The sequence below is a fragment of the Lissotriton vulgaris genome, chromosome 1_1, assembly GCF_964263255.1.
Source record: "Lissotriton vulgaris chromosome 1_1, aLisVul1.2, whole genome shotgun sequence".
Lineage (NCBI taxonomy): Eukaryota > Metazoa > Chordata > Amphibia > Caudata > Salamandridae > Lissotriton > Lissotriton vulgaris.
The window spans coordinates 447,535,851-447,558,498 of NC_141685.1; the positions used below are offsets into that span (position 1 = coordinate 447,535,851).

Sequence of the window (22,648 nt, forward strand, 5' to 3'; positions counted from 1 at the left end):
TCTCTGCAATATTGTCTGGAGATGTAATCTTGAGATCAGCTAATTCTTCTTCTTTCTGATCTCAGGTAACTCTATCGTTTGAATTGAAATAGCTGCCTTCAATCCCATAATGTCCGGTCATTTCACCTCCCAAATAAATACAAAAGTGTTTATAGCATAATTTGTCTTTTCATTGGAATTGTCAATACTGCATTCATATCTTATATACAGGCCCATTTATAGAACTAAACACATTCCCGAGCATGATGGAATAATCTCCTATTTTAACCCATCTAGCCCGTACCAAATAAGCATTCAAAGATCGATCAACTGTGTTACGGTGGAACAATGACATATTGATGTTATTACAAAGCAACATTTACACTTAATAGTTAGACTGTCAGTTCCAGCAGTTTAAAACGGCATTAAGGACCCAGAAAAAGTATTCTTTATCCTGGAAGCGCCACTACCCTTTGACATAGAACAAAGGACTTTCTTGGGAATTGATTTGAGAAAGTAGTCTGAAAAAACAGACTGCAACGTCAGACCCAAAACATTCAACAGTAAAAAATATTTAAGATACATAAGTATCACTCTATAAAAGTTTGAACATGCACCTAAAACTACAGTCAAGCATTTGTCCCTAAATACGCTAAGACTCGAGTTTGACAATACATTAATGTGGTCCTACAATATGTGGAACCTAAGTATGGTTGGATTCTTATAGAGATCTAATTATTTATGGCTGAAGACGTTTTTGAGAGTCTGTTTTTGCAGTCATTTTTCGCTCTATTTTTCACATGAAAATGTAGCCGCTTTCTTTTCACCCTCATTGGCCATACAGTTGCAATAACATTTAGCAACATTGACAGGAGTAAGATTAGAAAGAGTAATGTTCTGAAATAATAAAAGCCATTTCAATAGAAATGTAACAACATTTTAGATTCAATAGCACTGTCCTTACAAAGGTAATTAATGGTTATATTAGCAGAATGAAATAATTATAACGATATAAAAAGAAAATAGCCATAGTAATACTCACCAGCTATACTGATAGAAATACAACTGTTGTGACATTAACCACTAGTGCAGACAACAGAAATACAATAACATAGAACATCCAATGCATCTCAATTTGAAAACTAATGTAATAAGTTAACATTATCATTGAAGTTATCGCTATAGAATCAATTCTGAAATTTGAAACAAAAAATTAGCTTTGGCAATTGTTAAGTACATCTTTCTATAAAACATTGTGATTTACACATTCATTTATAACAATCATAAACTTACTTCCTATTTACAATGGCCCAGTCTTCTGTGTAACTTCTTACACAATCCCTAACATGGGGATCCATCTCACTGTTGGAAAAAATGAAAACAAAGTTGACATAATTTACAATGTTTTGACACGTTACCTACAAAGAACATGTTTAAATTGTGTGTGTGCATGTCACTGCTCACCCTTCCTCGGGTACTGCAGATACAACTGTTCTACAGTCTTTGGGAGTATATACAACTTCAATATCATCCGTAGGAAATTCCAGCATGTCTCTTAAAGGGCCAGAGTCCATTGAAAGAGGATGTGTAAAAAGATAATCTTCCAAATCCACTGGGTCTACAGCTTCAGTAAGTGGAACCTATGAAAGACAAGCAAGATAATCATGAAACTGAAAGGTTTAATCTACAAAGCACCAAAGTGAATCCAGTCAAGAGATAGTGAGGCTATAAATAAGCATAAAGAAAGAAAAGATGGAATTCAGCATGGCTCAGTTTTAAAGGTGAGGTACATTATTCTGACATAGAGTTATTTATACAAGAGCAAAAAATATTTTTTTCTGAAGAACTTTAAGTGCCCCCTAATGTGATGCTGAGCCAACTGAAAATAAACTTCACTTAATTTGGCTTCTTTACTACCAGTAAGGTAATATTCCCAAGGACTTTTTGTTGACTCTTGGGCACCTGCTTACTAGTGCCACAACTTGAGTAACTAGCACAAATGCCTCTAAGGAGCTATGTGGGTCAGTTATCTGCTGAATAGCATAATCCATAACACTCTGAATAGCATCCAAAAGAAATACACTCCAGGCCAAGCTGTAGCCTCAATTTGTCTGTATAAGTGGGCCTTCGGCTGAGTACGATAGACTGTTCTGCAGTGTATTTAACTCGGGCTGATGGTGTTTTAATCATTACTCACCATCCTTTCACTCTTAGATCTGATTCAACAAAAGCAACCTACGTTTTATCACGTTTTAGCTTCAGCATGTTCTTACTTCTAGCAAGCACTCTGATAGCACACAAACCACTACACATGGGCCTAAGGAAGATATAGCAAGCTCTTGGCATAATGGTCACATAGCATTATATGGCTTTGGACGAAATCCAGTATAGGCCATTGACATATGTTGATCATCAAAATGTATAATAATGAGCCCTGAAGCTCTCCCTTCAGGGATGAGCTTTCAGAATACAACACCTGGTCTGTCATGTGGGTACTCTCTACAAAGTAGAAGGCAACCCAATGAAGACCAGGGCCTCTGGAAACAGAAAGACCTATTAACAGCTGCATTAACACTTCATCATCAATCACATAAAAGGCCACACACAAATGCTATATCAGGCATGGAGAAGAAACACAAATGCTAATACTAAGCAATTATCGTCCTGAGCTTCGACCAGTCCAAGCTATTTCATTTAAGCAGAGACACACGTCTGGACGACATAAAAAGCCCTCCGTTTTCATGACAGGACCAAAATTCGTAAAAGCAACGTTTCTAACTCTTTTCCTAAAAAACAAGATTGGCCAGGAGTTGTGTAGCTGATTTGTATTCAAAACAGATACTATTCTCCCCAGAGATATATTTCAAAGTTGGTAAAATGACACAAAGCGAAAGAAATTTGGCTGTATGACATACAACATATGCCTTTACCACACACAGCAAGTATAAAAGGGTAGATAAAACTATCTCTACATATATACATATATACATACATGTATGCAAACAATTCCTCTCAAAGAAAGGATAACAACGCCATGTCTCCTTTGTGCGAAATAGTTTATTCGCCGCAATTGTAGAATAAACTATTTCACACATAGGAGACATGGAGTCGTTATCCTTTCTTGGAGAGGAATTGTTTGCATATTTGGGATCAAGCCCGGCAGGTCCCGTGAACGACGCGCCCTTCGATAAGGAGAAGCGGCAGGGAAAACCTGAGCACGGACAGTATATATTATATATATATATATATATTAGCAAAGAGCTCTTGCCCTCTAGAAGGGCACACACGGCATTCCGGCAATCCAGCTTGTACACCTCTATTCAGCTCCCCCGTCTGTTCTCCACACAATTTGCTGACTCCCGACGCGTTTCGAGGCAAACACGCCTCTTCAACATGGGGCCGCACAGAAGCAGGCACCAGACACACCTGTTGTTTACCTTCACTTTATTTAAACGCTAAACACCGCCCTTTCTATGCATGAAAGCTAGGATGATATCACCAATCAAAAATTACTTTGGCCTTCCCAAAAGTGCGCCAACCACTAACGCCCACCCATTCTTATTTTTTTAATCAAACAATATCCATAAAAAACGCAAATAAAGATGTGAAAAATAGAAGAGATGAAACAAATAAAATAGAGAGTATGATTCAACTAATAGACTACGAGCCTACTCTTTGGAACACTTAATGTAAGAATCTTTAGGACTGTCATATACTGTTTCCATTATCCCACATAGATCCAGAGCTCTTCCTCTGTATTTAGACCTACCGGTATCCTAGTCCGGAGATCCACCATGTATCTGGACTCCAACTGTCTGAGATGTTCTTAATCTGTCACCACCTCTTTCTCTATGCTGTACTTGATCAATACAGAAGAATTTTAACTTATCTCCTTTACTGTGCTGAACTTCAGCAAAATGTCTAACAACCAGATAAGAATTTTCACGGTTGTTGATGGCTCTGACATGCTCTAAGGCCCTTTTCTGCGCTTGATGGACGGTGCTCCCAATGTACTTCTTTTTGCAGGGACAGATTAAACAGTAAACTACAAAATCCGAATTGCAGTTTAATAGCTTTGTAATTTTCTTTTTAACCTTTCTGCCCGGAATCTCAAATTCTTTCACCATAGTGCTCCCCCAGCGAGCTTTGCATTTGGTGCAAGAGTAAAAGCCATCACTGAAAATGTCATGAGTGATGTAATATGTGAGGTCATAAGCAATGCATTGCTGGGCGAGAGTTATAGTTAGCTAAGCTAACTAAAACTGCTGAATTTCTCTGGTTATGATGAGTGAAATGTCAGTTTAACTATAACGTCCCTGTAACCTTTAGTTTTTTCACTGAATGTGTAAGGTTTTTTAGATTTTATTTCCTAACTAGAACGTCCCTATCACAGTTGTTTTTTTTCAGTGAATTTCTAAGGTTTTTCAAATTCTAATTCCCAACTATAACGTCCATTTAACCTATGATTGTTTCATTGAATTTTTAAGGTTTTTAAATTGTATTTTTTATCCAAAAGGCTCTATAAGATGTATTTTTATAAGCTTGTATTTTCTTCAGGGGCTTAATAAGTGTTGGATTTTTTTTCTTTACATTTTTTATATTCACAACGAAGCACAGTACCTGCGGACATGTTGCAAAAACGGAAAACAAAATCAGACATTACTAGATGTCCCTCATGAGTCAAATGCAAAAGCATTGAAATTATTCTTACATCAAGTTGCAGTTCCACTAGTCGTTACTAGATGTCCCTCACGAGTCAAATGCAAAAGCATTGAAACCCTTTCATCAAGCTTTTGCATTTGACTCGTGAGGGACATCTAGTAACGACTAGATGAACTGCAGCACTTTGTAGAATTATTTTGAAATTGGATACTATAAAATTCACTGCCCACTGCTAATCTCGTCCCATAATGCTTTGCAGGGCCTTTGGTTGGGATTGTTTTTTTGCCAATAACTGTGCTTGTGGTGGTCCGAAGAGGATTGGACCACCACCGAAGTTGAACAAGATGTGCTTTTTGTTTACAAGGCATCTGCTTGGTTCTCTCCCTAGGTTAGGGAGCATCCCAAAATCATCACCTCTCTCACTGCTTGCAAATTTGTCATTTTCACTTTTGTGAAAATACTATGTGCTCTTCAGCACATAAAGATAGAGATACTTAGTGAAAGTACTATATGCTCTTCAGCATATAAAGATAGAGATACTTATTTTATAATAACTAGCACTGTGCAAGATGCCATTTGCAATTATTTCACAGTGCAGACAATACACAGTGCCATCAGCTACGTGTAGTTCAAAGTGTTACACAAACAACGCCCAGGGTTACCTGAATACAGCATGGCTCGCATTGCAACACATGTACTGCCGAGGCAACATTGGACTCTGCATGAAGGAAAGTTTTTTTTTTTTATCCCACGTGTCATATTTAACGTACTGTTGTACAAACAGAAATGAGATTTGATTTCGATAACTTTCGAGAAATGTATAAAACCCATTTTAATCAAACTAGCTACAACAGATAAGGCACTGTACACAAAATCAAATCTACCTACAAAAGCAGGATGCCAGGAAAAGGGTATGAAATTAAGGAAAACTTAATAATGTTGTGACAATACCGCGTTCCCCATGTTATTCCACATTCTAGGCGTCAGAACCTGTAACTACCAGGTACAGACGCGGTCGGGGCCGGTCCTAGGCATGGGCGGTATGGGCAGCTGCCCAGGGCCTCGCGCTCAGGGGGCCCGCTGCCGGCCCTCGCGCAGGCAGTAAGGCACTTAGAGGGGCCTCACATCTTCCCTTTCGCCCGGGGCCTCAGAAGGCCTCACAAGGCCTAGGACCGGCTCTGGACGCGGTAATGGCGGGCACAGTATTATTGCACCTAGTTTCCAGCCCCCGGCCTCGTGATCGAAATCTTTGTTGCCCGTCACCAGGTATTTCGCGGCTATAACTGCTTGCAGCCCCTAACAGGGAAACTCTACAGGATGATTTTGTTTTTATTTTACATCAAATTATCACAGCTTTTCTACCTCTGGGAATATTTTCTTGGATATTGTGCACGTGAAAGTCGCCGCCAAAAAGCAGTTCGTGAGCCAGCACCTAACTTAACTTTAAAAATAAATATTAAACTAAATCTACCGTCTTTGTTTACTGCTTTGAAACCTCTTCGTATTGTCAATACTGGTCTATAATTACATATTTTAACAATAGGGTATCACTAGAAAAGTGTGTGTTTCATAATAAATAACGGCGTTATCTAATCAAGGGCGGGCAGTGCAATATAATCTGCATCTGGCAGCACTGGATGCTTTGAGAGAATGCAAGGGCAAAGTGTGAACCATTGTTGATTTTCTGCGCCCTAGGCAGGCGGCCAAATATCTTATCTCGTCACTGTTCAGCATGCTGTAAGTGAAATCAACTGTTTAGAGAAGCAAGGCCTGCACTGTGCAGATCAGTCCACATGACAGCAAGGCCTACCCACAGGAAGCCACTGTGGTGTAAAGTGTTTTAAAAAAAATACTTTTTCATAGTCCTTTATATGCACATTCCGGTGCTGGGATTACAAATTCCTGCATTGTTCGTACTACAAACCGTGTTCACGGTGCTTTGTGCTCTTGAGAGATACAAACATTGGAATGTTGGAGCTCCGGGCATCTACCGGCCATTAGTAGCCCGGAGCACTCCATTGTTTTCAACGGAGCTCCCAACATTCCAGTGTTCTAAAATGTATTCATGCATAAACACAGAAAATATGACTTAAAAAAAAACACACCAGTTCATTGGGTTTATTCGGAACGTGACCGAGGAGTGGAAGATTCAAATTTTTGTCCAAACATTAAAATACTTATTTACGTCTTCCTTCAGAATAACGCTTAGGCCAATCCATGTATTTGAAAGAAGAAACACAGAAAAGGTCACCTGCACCTTCAAGAAAAGAGGTCCACGTAGTCAAGGCTTACAAAAAAAGGCAAAATGTTAAATAATTTGCATTATGGCACACGGTATTTTTCACTTCACCAAAAGCTGCAATGATGGTCCTGAGAGGAGACTTTTTCGGAAAGGCTCGACTGATCCTGTTTAGTTACTACAAGGTGTCAACTATGATAGGGACAAGACCCTGGAAAACTAAACAAAACCACTCCACTAAGTATTGAGATGCCTCACTAAAAGAGTGGATTTCTTGCACTGTTTGGGGTTTGAACCACACAGCCACTGTCTTGTTTGAGATGGGGAGGTTAGGGGCTGGTGTTGAGGCCAGAGTGTAAACAAAGCTTAATACAAAGGGCAATTCAGCTAGACACATCCACATCTGGATTACTTTAACCGTTTTCACTTTGGTGAACCCCAAAAAACAATTGATCATCCATAGATACGTCAATAAAGAAACCGAGACCAAGCTGTGGGTTCAACTGGTGTAATGTTTGTCGATCAATCAGTACAATTAAGGCGCAGCACTGTCCCCTCCAGGGTATCTGAGCGCTGAGGATGCTGTGTCTCAGTCAACGAGCCAAGTCTTGAGCCTCTTTCTGAAATCAGCCAGAGAGGGTGCTGTTCGAACTTGGAGGGGAAGGTTGTTCCAGGTCTTGGCGGCAATGTAGGAGAAGGAGTGGCCACCGGTATGGCTGCGATGGGTGCGGGGTGGGGTCGAGGTTGGGTGACCAGGAGTGCAGGTGTTTGGAGGGTTGATGGAAATTCAGTTGATGGTTGATGTGCGATGGTCCTTGATCGTGGAGGGCTTTGCAGGCGCGCGTGAGAATCAGGAGGATCTTTAACTGGCATCTCTTCTGGATGGGGAGCCAGTGAAGGTTCCTGAGGTGATGTGAGACCATTTGGGAAGGTCCAATATGATTTCTGGCTGCAGAATTCTATAGGATCTGGAGTCTTCTGAGGAGCTGGACGGAGATGCCAGTGTAAAGACCATTGCCGTAGTCGAAGCAGCTGGTTACAAGGACCTGGGTGATGGTCTTTCTGGTGTTGGTTCTGTTTGGATGGATGTGAAGGTGAGAAAATGGACGGTGCCACATGAAAAACTGCCACAACACCCTGGAAAAAAGAGGCTGTGCTAAGCATCAGCTGGTACAGGAAAGTTGTATAAGTGGGAAGTACTCATAGCGACTGACGCTTGCTAACCCAATGGGCTGAAGTAATCACACTAAGGAACACTGATTTTAATATAAGGAGCCTAAGAGAGCAGCTATGGAGTGGCTTAAATGTTACACACTTCAGAAAATTACAATCAGACTGCAGCATAATAAACATCACTGAGGGATGAGTGCAGAAACCAAGAAACGCTTCATAACAGGTGATAAATAAGGGTTGATTAGGGAAAAAAGAAAGGCCTACAGGGCAGATAAGTAACTGTGTCCAGCATAAAGCCTTTTAAGGATAAGGACAAAATAATTGCACATCAGATTATAGGCTTGTATAGTTTCAGCTCACCTGTCCGCACACCATGAAACAAAGTACACCCAGCAACATGTATATATGGTCTTGGTGGAAGAGCATCACGCGGCCAGAACCACTCCAGCCACATAAGCCAGCAAGCAGATCAAAATATTTCAGTCGGTCCCACTCAATCTCCATGCCGAAGGTGCCAGTTGTGGATATGCAGGTGGAGCACTCTGCCCTGCTATTAGTACAGCAGGTTCTATCAAGGAAGAACCTGAAGTGGAGGACAGATGCTCAATGCAAGAAAATTCGAGTACAAGACCCTCAAGGACTTATCTTGCATTCTGTTCTATCTCCCCTTCCTCAGAGCGTCAAATGATTGGTTGGAACACACACAGAAGATCAAAGTCCAACCGAAGAGGGAATGAGTCTCCCAGAACCCCCCAAAGAGGAAACTGCAAGGCACAAAAGAAGGGGCACTTAGTTTTGCAATGTAACTAGGTCCATTAGGGGCATGCCCAACTTGGCAAAATCCCCTGGGCCCCTTCCAGGTGAAGATATCACTTGTGGCTGTGAGAAAACTCATGCTGACCATGCCGCCCTTACATTGGGAAACACTGACAATAACTTGCCAACAGCAAAGAACCATTCCTCTCCAATAAGCACCACAGTTTCAGAGCCTCTATATAGAAAGTGCACAAGCCCACGTCTCTTTGCTTGCTGCAGTACCACATTCCGGGTCGGGTTGCTGGCCCCAATCTAAGGGACAAAGCATGAGTTACTTCTGTAATAACTGTTGAAAGTGGACAGAAGGCAGATTGCTGTTTGTAAGCCACCACCTTAAATTTGGAAACACAGCCTCAGAGATGCAGAGGTTGGCTGGCAAGCATTATAAATGCTAGTTCAATGGCAGCACAAGTTTCACTGGAAGGCCTTCATGAACCATTGAGTGAAAGACACAAGCAACAATTAGGAGGCTAATAGTTCCAGTATCTGTAAAACCGTTCTGAAGAGCTTCCACTTGAATGTTCTGAAATCACTGCAGGGTTGGAAAGGCTTTTAAGGAGACAGTATCCAAAAGCACGCTCATGAAGAGCAGCCTGTGTAGCATTGAGGTGAGACACAGATCTACTGAAAGAGAACCAGAAACCAAGCAGCAGTGACATTGTGCCTGCAGTTGGCCAGAAACCACCAACAATGAGTCTGTTTTTAGTAGCCAATCATCGAGGTACAGGAATATGTAAATCTCAAGTGCGAAGGTGGATCATGACCAACATTTACACATGCTCCGCAAAAGGCCTTTGATGCCTATCAAAGTGATGGCGAACCACTGGAGTGTAAAATGGCATGGACCATGAAGACAGAATGGGGTCCACAAGGACAGCATTAAAGGAAAGACGCTCAAAAGATGGCCTGGCTGAATGATTTCTGTGAGCAGTCAATCTCTTCCTTACAGTGGATCAACTCCGGGACCTGCACGATCCTGTGAATAACATAACAAAGGAAGCACTCTATTCTCAAGGAGAACCATGAGCTGATTCCAGGGCTGACTCAGACGAGGTGTCCAGACCACTGGCATTTATTAGCTCCCGGTAGGGCCTACAGAGAACATTATCCACCTTCTCATCATCATCTACAATGTGTGGAAGAAATGAGTAGCTGAATAGGTTCCGAATCTGACCTAAATATGCCCTACCTGCTGGCCTACATTCGGATTCCAATGAAAAGAAGTAGAAAAAAGGTTTGTTGTCAAATCAAAGTTACGGTCAGGGAATAGTGGACTATCCCCCAGATGCATCAAGCATCCATTTTGCAATTCCTTATTAGCAAAAAATAAGGAATCGCTAATAAGGAATAGCAAAATACTATGCAAGAAGAACTCGCTCAAAAAATAGCAAATTCTTAAAATTCCTTAATTGCGACTCGCAAATTGCGAGTCGCAATTAAGGAATACCTCCCCATTCATTCCTATGGGCCTAGAGGCCCATAGGAATGAATCGGAAGACATTCTCAATTTGCGAATCGCATTTAGCGAATCGCAAATTGAGAATGCGATTTCAAGGGTGCAGGGGTGTCCAAAGGACACCCTGTTGCACCCCTGTAATTGATCTGTGCACATGTGTTGCGCACACACATGCCCTTAGGGCATGTGTGTGCGCAACATGAAACTTTGAAAAATGCACAAAAGTGCATTTTTCAAAGTTTTAGCAAATTACCATGAAGTTAAACTTTATGGTAATTTGCCACTCCTATTAGCAAAATTACTATTTTTTTAACTTTGATGCATTGCATTTAAGGAATCTCAATTTGAGATTCCTTAATTGCAAGTCGTCGCAATTTAGCGAATTCTTATTTTGCGATTTTTGCATTTGGGATGATGCATCCCAAATGCGAAAATACCGGTCATAAAGGGGCAGATTCTGAGAATCTGCCCCTTTGCGAGCGGATTTTACTTTGATGCATCTGGGCCTAAATCCTGGCTGAGGAAGAGTTTGGCTCTGCAAGTGGCACCAAAAAAGTCATAGACGGTATTGTTGGAGCAAGGGCTGGGTCTGAAGGCATCACTGATTTGCGGACAACTGACAATGCCTTTGGCGAAGGATCTGAGACCCGAATACTGCGCAGCCAACTCGGGCACCACGGTTCCAGGCTAGGAATTGGCTCAGAAGATGAGAAAGAAGTTAGAATTAGGACAGAAGGGCACAGACTAATGAACTTGACCTGATAACTCAGTCATATAGAGCAAGAGGAGTCAAGTTTCCTAAGTTTTTTCATCCTTCCTCCTCAAAGTTTTGTCTTTTGACTTATCAGAGATAATCGATCTGCTGAGGGCGGGAAACATTCTTTACAACGGAACCGTTACAACGGAACCGTTACAACGCGGTACCGTTACAACGCAGGATTTACAACGAAAGTAGTTACAATGACTTTCGCTGGAGGGCGCTCAAGGATAGGGGATAGTTTAATTTACTATCCAACACCTTCCCTACTATCCACGGGGACTGGGGTTGGAATAGTAAATTAAACTATTCACTATCCAGCGCCCCCCAACGCAAGTTGTTGTAACGACTTGCGTTGTTAAACCTGCGTTGTAAAGGTACGCGTTGTACCGTCATACATCCGTTGAGGGCTCCGCCTTGTTTCATGTGGGTATTTGTCATGTACAGTTTGGCCTCCTGCTCCTTGATTGTATTGGAGTGCGCAAATTAGCATTTGCCACAAGACAAGGAACTGTACTTCAACCTCAGACATCGCAGCAAAATGCTTTGTAGGTCTGTGACTGACATCTGCCTTTGACAAGAATGGCACAGTTTAAAAACTGCAAACCTTCAGAGACGACATTGCGACTCGAAATGAAATCAGAGGAATGGAACTCAGGACCTGAAGCTAAGGGTGTGGAGGAAAAACTAAGTGAAAACAGCACGCCTGGGTGGCATCTATGTAGGGGCCCAGGCAGGGTGGAACTGCAGCTGACGCCAATGGCGCCACCTACTGGCACGCAGGAGCTATGGATAATTTACTGGATCAAATCTGGTGCCTGGGATGACCTATAAGGTGAAGAAACTGCCCGTGAATATATCCATTAGAAAGTAAACACCTAACATGTAATTTAGCGCTCATAAATCCTGTTTTTATTCTCTGCTACTCTGAAAGAAATGTACCCTTTGTTATTCCCTTGTACCTCTACTTCGGTCAGCAAGGGTCTGCGCCACCTTTGTGGTGCGGGGGTGCAGAGTTTATGTGCAGGGTCCTCAGTTGATCAGTGCAGTGTCCAGTGGAACTGATAAAGTCACCCTGCGTGAGTTAAAGTCAGGTTTTTAATGAACAGTTTCCTTCTGGAAAAGGGAGAATTGCGCTTTTCACCTCCCTCGTGGGGCATTCAGTCACAATGTGGGCAGGAAGACTTGGATATGCATGTTCTATGCTGAAAACAACTATAAATATTCTACATTCTCTAAAACATCTTGATGTAGCTGTCAAATGTTTTGCTCATTAGACCACTGTTCTTATTTGCAGTTCCTGAGTCTTTACTCCTTGATATATCTCTATGGCCAGAAATAAACAAACGTTCAAGAAAATTTAAACCATCCTCAATATCCAAACAATCAAAAAATCCGAGCACATCTAGTATATACATAGAAACACATTGGATTCATAGAAAAGACAAGTAGGTCTGATACTTTGCTACTCACCACATACTGTGTTTTCACACTTTAAGAACAAGTTCTTCCTGTTTTTAAAGTAAGAGGTGTACCTTATAATGAGGTGATGTTTTCACTGCTACGCTTGTCCTGCAGCCGCCTAAATACTGAAGGGAGCTAACTTCCGGACTGTGCCTCTGAAAGAGGAAGGCCTTTCCACCCTATGGCCATAACCTAATCCCACAACTGTATCCGCTCCTGAGCAGCTAGCACATCAGTGCAAGATACACTGGCAACTAAGCAGCTATTAGTTCTCTCGGGAATGAACAAGCCACAGAAAGGTTAGATGGACCGGCTCGGCAGATGGACCGGCTCTGCAGATGCTCAGTTCTACTGGCCCAGTCGCTGTGAAGGGGCCCGACCTGTGCCCATCCTTCTGAGCTCTCTGCAGTTTCCACTTCAGAGTTTGCAGATTTGCTGGGAAAACTGAAGCGGAGCAAGCAGGTGGCCCTGTGCTGCCTCGCACCCACAGATCACTGCAACCTTTGCTTCTTGGCCACGCTGGGGGATCACCAACACTTGCTTCGAAGCCTCACAGAGCCCTGCAATGTCTCTGGTCCTCCCCACTGACCATGAGCCTCGAGTGGGAGGGGCTGTGGTGTTCCCAAGCCTCAGGACCAGCAGGGGTGGCATAGCTGGATCCCTAGCACTGGGAAGGCTAGGAGTATGGCGAACATGCCCTACGTTATTTTACTAACAGCCTCCAACACTAATATATAACCGGGATGCGTGGTATCCACACTTCCTCCGTGGCACTGGGCAGCCAGTGGAGCTTTATTTGAGGTGAACTTCCCTCCCTAGCATAAGCCTCACAAAGGAACAGAGGGAGAGAGAAGGCTTTGCTGAACTACAGATATGCAATGGGGGAGGTACACTTCTGCAGCCTATCAGAGAGGGTTCCAGTGTGGAGTGCTTAGTCATTCCCTTCTTCCCAAAGTACCACACTCACAAATGGTCAAAATGTGTGCCTCTCCACATAACAGGTCTAATGAGCATCCTCATGCAAAGACTAAGCCATCCATCCATCAGTGCCTCATTGTTACAAGACATATTTGTTGGCATACTCATAACGGTGCCAATCCTCTATGCTTCTGAAAAATCTACTCTTGAGCATCCAGCCTTGCAAATTACCAGCCCCTCACATATGTACTATTATGTGCTGTGGAAGAAAGAGACGGGCGCCACTAAACTACAAAAGTAAATCATCATCAGTCATCCCCAATACAACTATGAGTCTGCATTCAGACCTTATGTAGCCAAGAGAATATGTCCTAAAAATGCCAACAATGACCCTGCATCTTTAACCATTCTTCAACACAATTGACCATTACACCCTAAGCCTGCATGCTGTAAGCAGGTATGGGATCCGCCAATGCAATGTTCCAGTGGTTCACATTCTATCTTATCACCAGAAATGAAGCTCTAAGTGGCTGCACATCACATGTGGATCCTTCAAGGACCCTGTCGTCTTCAATTTCCACATGGTGCATCTGTCTTTTTTTATTTTAAATGTATTCAGCAAAGAACAGTAACCAAGTTACTAGCAAAGAGCAACATGATTTGCAATAATCCACGTAAACCACACCAGTGTCCTTAACATTACATTTTATATTACATCAGCATATCCCCCAATGGTATTTGTCAGCTCCATTCTACGTATTTATGCACTTGTGTTTCTCATTCTGTCAACTTTTATTAATGTCTCATTCATGGCATTTTCGGTTCTTACTTTTCAATACCCCCCTATCAATTGACTGAGCCATATACTGGCTGTGGGGATACTTTCGTCAGTTCTGTGGGCCTTGCCATGGTCTCTGCGCTCTCCTTTCTTCCTGTACCTTGTTAATGGTTCAGGGCAGACCCGTATCTGGCAGGGTCGTCATTTTTTTATAACATGATGCCTCCCATGTTGCCATCCCTTATTCTCTTTTAATTGGTCAACTAGTCTTGTACGTTTCATTAGTCTCTCCTCCGCTAGAGTCCATTCAGACTAGTCCCTTTCCCACGCCTGCACTTGTGGTGGCTGTGGGCGGAGACAATATATTGCTAGATTTAATTTGACTAACAAGAGGCCAAGTGCCCTTAATTTATGCCTCATTTTTAGCTATGGCGTCATCCCGAGAAGGTTTTATTTAATTTTGCATATAGGTCCTGTTTCTGGTTATAGGGAGTAGCTTAGCAAATACCTTTGCCCAAAATGTGTCTAATACACAACAGGTCCATATCATGTGGAGAAAGTCTGCTTCCAGGTTGCGCAATTCGCTCATCTTTCCAGCTATATTTTAGCCAGTTTGACTAAAAGGTAGGTAGGTTCTTTGCACTAATATGAACTTAGGTTTCCTAGAATTTCTTTTTTCTAGTCCTTCTCAGTGCCTACTGCTTCTTTACTTTAAGGCGATCCACTTCCGGGTCTGCTTTTATTCCTTTGCAATGGTTTGTTACAACTCTCCTTTCCTGCCCTGTTTTTGTCACTTGTGCGATCGCTGGCGTAGTCTAGAGGGCCTCCAGAAAAGGGGCTTACGTTGTACTGCTCTTAGCAATTACTCACCGATTATTTCCAATTGTCTCATTACCCAGGGATATCTAGCAAATACATTCTTATCCATCATACGTAGACATGACATGTCCATGACTATCCAGTATTAGTTTAGTTTCCTTGTTCTCTGCAAGTCTAGCCTTCCCACAGCATGTTGGAGTTGAGCTGCCATACAGTACACTTCAAAGATAGTCTGTCTCAGGCCTCTCCTAGCCCAACTTTAACATGTCTAATTTGGCCCTGCTCTTTCTGTCGGCCCACATCAATGAGACCAGAAAGCTATCTAATTCTCTCTGGTCAATGGAACATCGAGTTCTGTATCATATATAAGCATCTGGGTAGAAATACCATTTTGGCCCAGCCTATAAGTAGTAGGGTTACAAACTATCAAGCCTATCAGCCATGCTATTACTCTTCCATATAATGTTTGTAATGTTCCTATGCCATGTGTGCCACTTGTATAACTAGGTAACAGAATTTGTGCTGAACCCAGAATTGAGTCCGGTCTGGCAAGTCTGCCGTGGGGACTAGTTTAGTTTTCTTCTTATTTGTACACAGTCCAGAAACCCTACTTTAACCCTCTAGCTCATGCAGTAGCACTGGCACAGATTCTTCCAGCCTGCACAAGTATATGAGCGAGTCCCCTACTGATGACCATATGCCTAGTTGATCCCACTTCTATAGCTCATTCATGTAAGAATGACTTCAACGTGCAACCCAGTGGTTCCACTACCAAAGCAAACAGACATTCCATTTCCCAACTATTGGAGATTACCCAGTCCAACTTTACCCCAGCCAATGGTCTTGGTAAAACCTTTGTGCATTTTATATTTTTGTGTTTTATTAACAACGTACAGAGCATGGATTCACACTCGAATTTATATGTAGAACCTCACATGCTGCTATTGCATTTGAAACAAATTTGCTATATCTCATTAAAATGTGTTTTTCTGGCTTCGATTTAGGCCTCAATGCCATCTTGTTCAAAACGGATATCTCATTCTGCATGTTCGCTGCTCTTTGTTTCTGCAGCATGCAGTCATATTTGTTTTTTTTTTCCTTTGGCGTTTGTTCTTGCTGTTTTCAAAGAAAACTTTTCAACATGGTCACAGAAATGTTGCTGTTTTCCAAGGCCCATGCACCAGCTCACGATACCATATTCATTCCCAATAGTTTGCTGTTGTTCATGTAACTAGTTTGTTCTTCCATCCCTGGATGGCAAAACAGTAACTCAGAATGGGCTCAATTAATACTCCTGAAGTGGGATAGTGCTCAGATGATAAGGCAATGTGATGTTTCATAAAAAGGTGCTCTGATTTGCCGGGGAAGTAATTAACTCGCTCACACCATGATGATTTTGCAAAACTAATGATTTTCTATGCAAGAAAACTGTACATTTACAATTTATGTACCGCATCATTTGAATTTTCAGAATAAATCTTTAACATTTTTAATTCCGACCTAGAACTCAAATATGGGGTCTGTCCTTTCTTAATAGAGTGTATTTTGATTTTCTGTAGGGTGACTTATCTCAGGACACATTGCTTCATAAAATTTGAGGTTCAACACTGTCTCCGATAAATCCGCCCATGGGCCTACTGTTAAAGATAGTATAGTACAATTTTAGGGGTTAAGGTAATATTTTGGGATGTACAATTATAGTGGTTCTCCGCATCCATGTCTCATATATAAAATGTGTATCCAGAAAAGCCATTCCAGCTCAAATCACACCTTTATTAATACTTGTATTATAGAGTCCCATCCGATGGTATGAAAAGCCTTTTCAACATGCAGCATGGGCAGGGAGGAATAGTCCTCCCTCATCGATGTTGAATGTAGGATGTGAGTAAGCCGTCTCAGATTCTGTGTAGTGCTCCTGTGTGGCATAAAACCACAATAGTCTTGGTGTAGAATATCTCCCATTACTCTTATTAACCTATTCACTTGGAATTTACTCAATATTTTAATGTCTCTGTTGATCAAGAAGAATGGGTGATTTGACACACAGTATGTATCATCTCTTTATAGTTTTGAAATTGTAACAATTATTGCTTCTCTCATAGTTTGTGGCATTGTTTTTGTATCCTTCGCCTCTAATAAAACCTCCAGGAAGTGCTCCAAAACCATGACACAAAATATGTGGTATATATCTGCCAGGAAACCATCACTCAACGGTGTTGTCCATTTTTTCCAATCATTACAAATTCCTCTTTGGTCAGCCCAGCATCCAGCTCTCCCCTCTGCTACTCTGTAAGCCTGGGAAGTTCTATCTCTTCTAGAAAAGCATGTACGTCCATACTATTCTAGTACTGAGGCCTTGTACATAACTTCTTCAGATGTTTAGAGTGTGTCCTATTCACTCCCTCCTATATGACTACCAACTCACCATCCCTCAGTTTCTATACCACTATGTGGGGTCTTTCTCATTACAATACCCAAGTTGAAAGCCTTACAGTTTTGCCTTCTTCCATAGAGAGATGTTGCCTTTATGTGGTGCAAGTGAATTTATCTTGCAGCCATTTTTTTCAGCGTATTACTTTCTGGTTCTGAAGATACAAATATTTTTCTAACAAATACAACTTTCCATTTTGGGCAAACAAACTAAATACTATAGAAGAAAAATCTTTGCTGAAAAACATAATTTTGGCATTCAAAATATCTGTTTTCTTTTTTAGTGAGTCCAAATGCCTCACATGAGAGATTCCCAGGTATAACAACCGAAGGCCATGGATATTGCTTATGAAATAAATTTCAATTTGGCTGAATCGAAATTAACTATAAGATACTGGCTGTGTCTTTGAGTGGAGTGTCTACAAAGATGTAATATAGGCAGAACCTTGTTGTCTAAAAAATGAATAACAATAATAATAATGATTCTACATAGATACATGTTATCACCATCAAAGCCCTTACCCTCTCTTAGCAACAACCTTATTCCTCCACATTCTATATCTAAAACACTATCTCCATAATAGTGTTTTTTTCAGAAAACACCACTACCTCATAACTTCTTAAGAGATTCTGAATGTATTGTACTGATTGGCAAATGTGCTCTTTGCAGTATTGCTTTGCACTACCATAAACATCATCTTACCTAAAAATGTGTCTGTTAGTCACTTCTAATCTCAGCATTACGTATTTAAGTGATTGAAAGATACACGCCTGTTTTAGTGTCATTGAATGGCTGGTATACATGTCTTGACAGACATCAGGAAATTTGGATCAATCTAGCCAGACAAACCTGAGCTATACCTGCTGTTGAATGTCTAATATTTGTAAATCTTCCATCAGCACCAGCTGAAAGTGCATAAAAACAATTTCCAAGTCATTAACAATCTCAATGCAACAGAAGGAACTTTACAGAGTGAGGTTTCTTTTTGCAAACGTACTTCTTTGATTTGAAGATAAACAATGGTGTGCTGTAACCTGAACAACTCTAGACGTATGAGTCATGGTAAACTTTCTTGCAGCTCTATTACATGAACACCTTCACATCACTTAGGCAACTCTAAGTCTCCGCTCCAAGTTGTGCACTCTGCTTTCGGTCTCAAGGCCAAATGCTAGATTCTTTTGGGAAAGATGCTGCAATTTTTATCATTACTCTATCCGAGTTGGAACGCACTGTTCCTTTTAATAAAAATAACTCTTGAGGGTGCCAGCAAATAATTATGGTCTGCAAATCAAAATATCCCATGAGTCAGTCTTTTGTCTCTTAAATACAATCATAGAACATTTTTCGCAAAACAGCTTTACACAAAAGACAAAAGCACAGCCCCATCCAATCGGAAGTACAACTTTTTGTAATTAAAATGTTGTCCTTGCAGGTTTCATCAGGTAAAGTGAACTGCAACCCAAAACAATCCAACGATTGTTGGACGTCTATCCAGTCACTGGTGCTAAATTCTGTAGGGTAGGAGGTGGAAAGAATAATGAAAACAGAAAGAGCTTCCAAATGCATAACACTCTCCCTCACAAATGCCCCTTGAAAAGCTCTGTACAATCCCCAGTAAAAAATGACTCCGTTACTGAAACCGATCTCTGAAATTCTCTAATATCTACATTTTGGTTGTCCTGCAATCTGGGAATTTAGGATTTGTTAGGGTGCCAAATGCCAGAATTGGCTATTCGCTGAAGCATGAGCCCACCCTTCTATAGTCACTTTAAGAAGGGAGTCAAGACCCTCATTTACATCTAAATGTTTTCTACACTTCCACTGTCAAAACACAGTGCAAGCTCAAGCCTAAAGGAATTGTCCCAGGAGGGGAACCTGGCACAAAAGTTTCAAGTAATTTGCTCCCACATGACTAGCAGCCTTAATTTGATGATATGACTGCCAAAACAGGCCAACTGGTTTCATTCAGACTGTCTTGCGCTGCGGATGCAGCATTATGAACTGGAAGTTTGAAGGTCCTCGCCAACTCTTTATTCTTAGTGGGCGACGGTGAGGCATGCCTGCTGGATTTCCTGACCCTGTAACCTGCAACACGATTGATCAATGATGTACTTTTAAATATCTTGATCAAGTTCATGTGCATACAGGTGCTACGATGAAGTGGATGTTTCCTCATTTATGACAGACAGGATTCAGCTTGCCCGAGTGAGGTGAAGCAGACGAGTCATGTCAGAATGCTACACAGGGTTCTGCACAGACAGACCTTGTCATCAAAAAAAGTATATTTGGCATCTTAAGTACTAGCTTGTGAAGATTAAATCTGGGATCCCCAGATCTTTCAGCGCTGCGAGGCCTCCTGGTAGTTACGCGCTATATAAGTGCAATTTTTCATTTCATTTCATTTTAAGCAAAAGAAATCAGTAGATTTGTAAAGTGCTACTTGTGACCCGAGGCAAGGTCCAGTCATTAGCCAGGTCTTCAGGGTTTTCCAGAACTCTGGAAGAGATGGGGCAGTCCGTAGATGAAAAGATGGTCTTTCCATGTCTTCGCTGCTTGGTAGGAGAAGCCACTGCATCTGCTACATCGGATGAAGGGGGTGAGAGTGAGAGAGAGTGACGCGAAGCGGAGGTGTCTGATGGGATGATGGAAGCTCAGGTGGTGGTTAAAGTAAGGGGGTACACAGTTGTATAGGGCCTTTTATGCATGGGCAGGAGCTTGAGCTTGCATCTTTTTTGTACACAGAGCCAGTGGAGTTCACTGAGGTAGGGGTGAGATGGGGACTCATCTAGGAAGTTCCAGGATGAGTCTGGCTGCAGTATTCTTGATCGTAGAAAGTGTTGTCTTAGTCCAGTTGACTGGAGATGGGGGCCTGGGTGATGGTGCATCTTCAGCTTTGAGGAAGCTGTTAAAAATATCTTACGAAGCATGCGGAGGATGAAGAAGCAGGAGAAGTGGACAAAGCTGACCTGACTCATCATGGTTGGCTTGTTGTCCAGATGCCTAGGTCCCTAGAATGGTCGGTGGGGGTGGGCGTAGGTCCGAGTTCTGAGGGCCACCAGGATGCATCTCATTGGGAGTTTTTGTTTCCGAAAATCGGTACCTCTCTCTTGTCCATGTTGAGCTTTAGGCAGCTGTCCTACATCCAGTTGGCAACATCTGCCATTCAGTTGTGGACATTTGTCTTGGTGTTGGTGGTGTCTTCAGAGAGGAAAAGGAAGAGTTGTGTGTCGTCGGAGTAGGATATGATGTTGAATCTGTGGGTTTTGGAGATGATGGCCAGAGGTGTCATAAGTGTTGAAGAGAGGGGGTGGGGGACTGAGCAAGGATCCTTAGGGTACTCCACAGATGATTTCTTTGAGTTCGGAGGTGAAGGGGAGAAGGCAGACTTTTTGTGTTCTTCGGGTGAGGAAAGGGGTGTGTAGTAGGAGACCATACTGAAGGCTGCTGAGAGGTCTAGGAGGATCAGAGCTGCAGTAAAGTAGGGGTCGGATGTCGTGGATAGCCGCGATGAGGGTGATCTCGGTGCTATGGTTGCTGTAGAATCTGGATTGGGATGAGTCAAGTAAGAGGCTCTGTTCCAGATGTGAGGAGAGTTGTTAGTTGATGGCTATTTCTAATACTTTGAATGGGAGCAGGGAGATTGGTAAATAGTTGTTTAGTTCTCTGGGGTCTGTGCCTGGTTTCTTTAGTAGGGCGTTGACTCCTGCGTGTTTCCAGTACTCAGGGAAGGTGGACATGTCCACCGAGGTGTTGAACAAGGTGATTAGTACGTGGCTGATTCTGGCTTCACCTAAGGTTGAAGATGTGGCGAGGGCATGGGTCGGTTGGGGCACCAGAGTCGACGGAGTTCATGATGGAAGTTTCTGTAGATGTTGGCGATCTTATTGTGGAAGGATGTCTATGGCGAGGGGGTTAATGAAGTCAGTGATGAAGTTGCAGAAAGCTGGACGTGGTCCTTGAGGTTGGTAGGCAAGGGTTCCCCTGATTGAGGTTTTGCTGTTGGTCTGGAGTCTGAAGTTAAGGTGTTCCATGGCGGGTGATGTTGTCATTTGTGGTGTTACATTGGATGGATTCCTTGTGTTTGATGGCGATCCCTCCGCCAGGCTTGTTGATGCTGTAGTGGTGGGTGATCTTGTATCCGTCAGGTATTGCAGTGGAGATGTCAGGCGTGGAAGTGGGGTTGTGCCAGGTCTCACTGAGGAAGAGGACATTGGGTGTGAGAGTTGAGATGAGATCCCAAATCTCTGTGGTGTTTGTGCCTAGTGAGTGTGTGTTGAGAAGGGCGCATGAAAATTGGTGTTTTGTTAAAGTGGTGTCTGTGGTGTGTTCTGGGTGGGGCTGGTTGGTGGGCTGGTGTGTGCGCTGTGGCAGGTGAAGTGGCAGTGGGTGCAGGTGAAAGGTCCTACGGTGGAGCATGGGTCTGCACTCTGACAGTATTTGTTGCGACATCATAGGTCGAGGATGTGGAGCTCGGCAATGGTGCATCTTCAGAGGCCAGGAGGGCCAGGGGTCATGCGCTAGGTGTGGTCCAGGTAAGGACAGACGCAGACAAGCTTGCCTCTGGTGTGCCTTCAGAGTGTCAGTGGCGCTGTTGTGCTGCGGCCTGCATTAAGTAGGTCCTGGGGTGGGCAGGGCTTCTGTTGGCAGGAAGAACTGTGAGCCGGAAAACTCGGGCAGCAGCAGTGTCACTGGATCAGGCAGGAATTGCATTCCAAAGGCAAGTGGCAGGCTAGGTGTCCAGGTGCCTACTGATGCAGTCGCACTGCAGCCTGCATTAAGTAGGTTCTGGGGTTGAGGGGGGCTTCTGTTGTCATTAGGAATAGTAAGCCGGAAAACTCGGGCAGTGGCGCTGTCACTGGATCAGCCTGGCAATATAAAAGAGCAATTCCCTTGAACAAGGTCATTTACATAAACACCAAGAATAAGAAAAAAACAATAACTATAACAACTAAATTAGGAGTAAAAAACTGGCAGAATTTATTGTATACAGTAAAATTAAAAAAGCAGAGAACATAGTTGGCTGCTTGGCACAGATTAAAAGAGGTTGTAAAAAACAGTAAAATAACAATCCACATTCAATATTGACCAGCAATATTGCTGAAAACAGACAGAAACAACAGTAAGACATACAATTTGTGCAATTCAGGGTGTGTGTT

General features: G+C 42.4%; 1 protein-coding gene across 11 annotated transcripts in view; it reads right to left on the bottom strand.

Annotated features, from left to right (window-relative positions):
* DOCK7 (dedicator of cytokinesis 7) overlaps positions 1 to 22,648 on the bottom strand; it is an 864,306-nt gene that overhangs the window by 762,944 nt on the left and 78,714 nt on the right. For all 11 annotated transcript variants that reach the window (XM_086953476.1, XM_086953469.1, XM_086953439.1 and 8 more), the window contains exons 3-4: positions 1,444 to 1,619; positions 1,273 to 1,341 (exon numbers count right to left, since the gene is read on the bottom strand). In XM_086953476.1, the coding sequence (XP_086809602.1) occupies positions 1,273 to 1,341; positions 1,444 to 1,619 (245 nt within the window). The remainder of the gene's footprint in view (positions 1 to 1,272; positions 1,342 to 1,443; positions 1,620 to 22,648) is intronic.